The sequence below is a fragment of the Stegastes partitus genome, unplaced genomic scaffold, assembly GCF_000690725.1.
Source record: "Stegastes partitus isolate 25-593 unplaced genomic scaffold, Stegastes_partitus-1.0.2 Scaffold1529, whole genome shotgun sequence".
In the NCBI taxonomy this organism is placed as follows: Eukaryota; Metazoa; Chordata; class Actinopteri; family Pomacentridae; genus Stegastes; species Stegastes partitus.
In genome coordinates this window covers 188,289-193,099 of record NW_007579260.1, presented here as the reverse complement: position 1 = coordinate 193,099, position 4,811 = coordinate 188,289, and the positions used below count along the sequence as shown (strand labels likewise).

The 4,811-nt window shown below is 51.7% G+C and overlaps 1 protein-coding gene across 1 annotated transcript in view; it reads left to right on the top strand.

The window, feature by feature from the left end:
- The first annotated feature begins 1 nt into the window (after position 1).
- The window catches only part of LOC103371141 (vacuolar protein sorting-associated protein 16 homolog), a 27,495-nt gene continuing 22,685 nt past the window's right edge, over positions 2-4,811 (top strand). The window contains exons 1-14 of the mRNA XM_008300372.1: positions 2-10; positions 117-300; positions 595-710; positions 794-916; positions 1,011-1,066; positions 1,271-1,360; positions 1,833-2,004; positions 3,148-3,262; positions 3,368-3,446; positions 3,696-3,834; positions 3,931-4,065; positions 4,150-4,258; positions 4,337-4,434; positions 4,686-4,790. Of these exons, the coding sequence (XP_008298594.1) occupies positions 2-10; positions 117-300; positions 595-710; positions 794-916; positions 1,011-1,066; positions 1,271-1,360; positions 1,833-2,004; positions 3,148-3,262; positions 3,368-3,446; positions 3,696-3,834; positions 3,931-4,065; positions 4,150-4,258; positions 4,337-4,434; positions 4,686-4,790 (1,530 nt within the window). The remainder of the gene's footprint in view (positions 11-116; positions 301-594; positions 711-793; positions 917-1,010; positions 1,067-1,270; positions 1,361-1,832; positions 2,005-3,147; positions 3,263-3,367; positions 3,447-3,695; positions 3,835-3,930; positions 4,066-4,149; positions 4,259-4,336; positions 4,435-4,685; positions 4,791-4,811) is intronic.

The window sequence follows — 4,811 nt, the reverse complement described above, 5'->3', positions numbered from 1 at the left end:
GATGGGACAGGTCAGTCTGTTAACGAGTTAACTAGTCTGTAAGCACGTTAACTGCTTCTGGGTGAGACAGGTCAACCTGTTAACTAGTTAACTAACCATTAGTAGGTGGTTAATAGCTGGGTTGGGCCCTGACTCTGTGTCCTCATTTGAAACAGGAAGTTGTCCAGAGTCAGGTGTTGGAGGCCAAGGTGTTCCACTCTCCCTATGGCACAGGTATCGCCATCGTAACAGGCTCCTCCCGCTTCACCTTGGCAACCAACATTGATGACCTGAAGCTCCGCAGATTACCTGAGGTCCCAGGTAACACCAACTGCACCTGTCATGGTGTCTCTCTCTCTCTCAATGATAGTAGTGTTCTCTGCTCTGTACCAGAGGGACAGGTGCTGTTGTGTGAATGATCTGACGTAGTGTCCCTTTGTCTCCTTGTCTTAGTAGTGACGAATAAAGGTTGGTGTTAAAATCAAAATCTGTCTCTCTCTCTACTGTGTCTCTCTCACCTCTCTCTCTCTCTCTCTCTCTCTCTCTCTCTCTCTCTCTCTCTCTCTCTTTCTCTCTCTCTCACACCTGTCTCTCTCACCTGTCTCTCTCTCTCAGGTCTTCAGGGGAAGCCCTCCTGCTGGGTCGTCCTGACTCAGGACAGACAGACTAAAGTCCTGCTGTCCAACGGACCGGACCTCTACATCCTGGACAACACGTCCTGCACTGCTGTGGTGAGACAGCTGGAGACAGACAGGTGACAGGTGAGGTACGTTTGGCCACCTGTCTGACCACCTGTCTGTCTGTCTGTCCTCAGGTTCCTCCAGGTCTCAGTCCTCAGGCTGGCAGCGTGGTCCACATGTCTGTGTCGTTCAGCTACAAATACCTGGCCATCTTCACTGACTCGGGACACCTGTGGACAGGTACCTCCAACCTCCAGGTGAGCAGCTGCTGTGTCCAATCAGCCTTCAGATGTCTTAGCTGAGGGGGCGGGGCTTGGGTTCTCTGATGACAGGTGGCTCCTCTGTCTGCAGGAGAAACTGAGTGAAGTCGACACCAAAAAGATGACAACGCCCAAACAGATGGTCTGGTACGCTTACCTGTCCGTCTACCTGCTGGTCTACCTGTCTGTCGACCTGTTGGTCTACCTGTCTACCTGTCTGTCTATCTGTTTACCCGTTTGCCTGTCTGTCTATCTGTTTACCTGTCTGTTTACCTGTCTGTCTACCTGTTTACCTGTCTGTTTACCTGTATGCCTGCCTGTTTACTCGTCTCACCTTCTTTACCTGCTCAGGTGTCGCAGACCAAAGAGTCAGCAGCCGTCTGTGGTGCTGATGTGGGACAGACTGCTCCTGGTGGCCGGAGTTTGTAATGACACCATCCAGTATCCTTTGAACCAGTTCAGACTGGAACCACAGACCTTTCAGAGCGTGTTTGGGTTCTTCCAGAATCTGTGGTGTTCTCAGGGTTTGCTTGGAGCCTGTTAGGGTTCTCTGGGAGTCTCTTGTCCTGGATTTTTTTAGGGTTCTCCTGGAGCTCCTTAGTCTTCTCTTGGCTCCTGTTAGTGCTTCCTGGACATCTTTAGGTTGCTTTGGAGCCTCTGAAGGTTCTCCAGGATCGCATCATGGTTCTCTTGGTGCCTGTTAAGGTTCTTCTGGAACCCTCAAAGGGGTCTCCTGGAGTCTGTCAGAGTTCTCTTGGATCCTGTTAAGGTTCTCTTGCAGTTTGTTGGGGTTCTCCTGGGTTAGACTTCAGGGACCTGTGAAGGCGGCTCTCGGTGAAGAGTCTTGCTCAGCTGTGAATCTCTTCAGTGGTTCTCTGGTCAGGTAATGTTGGACCCTTGACCCTGACCTCAGGTTCCCCATGGAGGATCCGTGTGTTTTGGTGGGAGAACTGGACGGAGTTCGGGTCATCAGCTCAACCAATCAGGAGCTGCTGCAGGAGGTCCCACTGGTCTGCCAGGACATCTTCAAGATCGCATCCATGGCACCTGGAGCTCTGCTGCTGGAGGCCCACCGGGAGTACGAGGTACACCTGTCTGTCTGTCTGAACATCTGTCTGTCTGTCTGTCTGTCTGTCTGTCTGTCTGTCTGAACATCTGTCTGTCTGTCTGAACATCTGTCTGTCTGTCTGTCTGAACATCTGTCTGAACATCTGTCTGTCTGTCTGAACATCTGTCTGTCTGTCTNAGGAGTCCAGGTAAGAGGTGGAAACAGGAAGAGACGCTGATGTGCAGGAAGTTCCACCAGAACAATACAGCAGCTGTGTGAGCATCCGTTCTGGTTCTGTGGAACGTCAGGAACTGAATCTGAGGCGTTTAGAACCTGGTAGTTCTGTTCTCTCTGTGACTGGATCAGAACATTCAGGAGGAATCACGGCCTGAACATAAAAACGTACTTTTTCCGTCACGGTTCTCAGGAGACGAGGTTCGGTGTGAACGAACCTTTAAAACTAACCGTGGGTCGGTGCGACCACCAGGAGGCGCCCGTGTGCTGCTCTATGGAGCCACGAAGAAGAAGAAGCAGCAGCAGCAGAAGAAGAAGAAGAAGAAGAAGCAGCAGCAGAAGAAGAAGAAGAAGAAGAAGAAGCAGCAGCGATCAGCTGACTGGAAGCTAAAGCTAAGCTAGCGTCGTCTCTGAACCGGAGACATCATGGCGTTCATCACGGCCAACTGGAACCCGCTGGGAGAAGCTTTTTATCGGTCAGTTCTGTTTCGGTGTGCCGGTCCACCAGCAGCTAGCAGCTAGCTGTAGCGCACATGCTAAGCTACCAGTTAATTCAGCTGTCAGCTGGTCATGTGACTCCGCTAACGTTAGCTCCGGCTAGCTGCAGGTCCAACAGCTGAGCTCTGTGTTGTTGTTGTTGTTGTTGTGTGTCTGTGCAGGAAGACGGAGCTGTACGAGATGAGCTGGAGCCTCAGGGACGGGCTCAGAGACAGTCTGGTGGCCGCTGCTCCGTACGGAGGGCCGATAGGTAGCCGCACCTCAACACCACAACACCTCAGCATCACAACACCTCAGCATCACAACATCACAACACCTCAGCATCACAACACCTCAACATCACAACATCACAACACCTCANCTGTACCTGTACCTGTAGCTGTACCTGTAGCTGTACCTGTACCTGTACCTGTACCTGTACCTGAACCTGTAGCTGTCTCACCCTCAGGTGGACATTTCTAACGGGATGGACTGGTCTCTGGATCAGAAGACTTTTTTCTACATCGACAGTTTGTCTCTGACGGTCGACGCCTTCGACTGCGACTTGAGCACCGGACAGTTTGGTAACGGCGTACTTTTACCGCAGAGCATGTGTACTTGTACTGCAGAATGCGTGTACTGATGTGGTACTTGTACTGTTTTCTGTGTGTTGTGTGTGCGTTGCCTAGGTAACCGCCGTGTGGTGTACCGTATGGAGGAGGGGGAGGGGCTTCCTGATGGGATGACGATGGACGCTGAAGGTCGTCTGTGGGTCGCCTGCTACGACGGAGGACGGGTCATCAACATCGACCCTGCTACTGGTTAGTCATACTGGTTACACTGGTTGTACTGGTTATAGATCTTGTACTGGTTACACTGGGTATTGTACTTGTAGTGGTTACATGGGTTGTAGCCGTCTTACTGGTTTTACTGGTTGCACTGGATATACCCGTTCTACTGGTGATGTTCTTCAGATCATGACGATGGACTGGTTTTGGTAGTCACAGCTCTGTAAAGACCAACTNCTCTCACCTGTCTGTCTCTCAGGTTGGTGTATCGACAGTTTTATCCGTTAGCGATTGAAATCTGTCGTTACCTGAAGATTCCTGATTACCAGGGAGTCAGCAGAGTCCTCAAACACTGGGCATCATGCAAGGTAACCTGCCTCACCACCTGTCTCAGCCCTGCCTCACTGGCCTCACCTGTCTGTTGTCATGTGAATGGCTCACCTGTGTGCTGTGGGCGTGTCCAGGTGCAGCAGAAGGACCTATCAGACGAGGCCATCGCCCGGGCGGTGTGTGTGAAAGTGGGAGACTCACCTGGCGTCTCGTACTCAGACATCGCAGCGAAAGCGTACGAATGTGGACGCACTGAGCTCGCCATCAAGGTACAGACATGACTTCCTCCAGGTATGTTCAGTGACATCACAGCTGTGGAGGTCATGTGACGACGCTGCGACTCTGTCTCTCAGCTGCTGGACTTCGAGGCTCGGTCCGGAGAGCAGGTTCCTCTGCTGCTCAAGATGAAGAGGAGTCAGCTGGCTCTGAGCAAGGCTGTGGAGAGCGGAGACACCGACCTGGGTGAGTGTGAGCCCCGCCCACTACCTGTCCACCAGGTGCGTGATGTGTCACTGATGGCTGTGCTGTGTGTGTTGTCAGTGTACACGGTGGTGAGCTACCTGAAGAACGAGATGAACAGAGGAGACTTCTTCATGACTCTGAGGAACCAGCCGGTCGCTCTGAGTCTCTACAGACAGGTACGCTCACCTTCATCATGGCTCCTCCTCCTCTGCACACAGGTACGCTCACCTGAGGAGGAGGTCCTGATGTCAGGGTGGTGAAAAGGAGGTGAGACGTGATGTGTTTTAGCTCCTGATGTGGTGATAAATGGTGGAAACATGCAGAGTTTCATTTTACATCAGAGCAGAATGCTCATGTACCTGGATTGCTCCCCCGTGAATAAATAAACAACACGTTGTTTGTTTATTTATTAGTTGTTTGTTGTCAGTTCTGTAAACTGCAGGAACAAGAAACTCTGAAGGATCTGTACAACCAGGACGACGACCACCAGGAGCTCGCCAACTACTACGTTACTGCCAGCTACAAAGAGAAGGTAACACCTGACCCACAACCG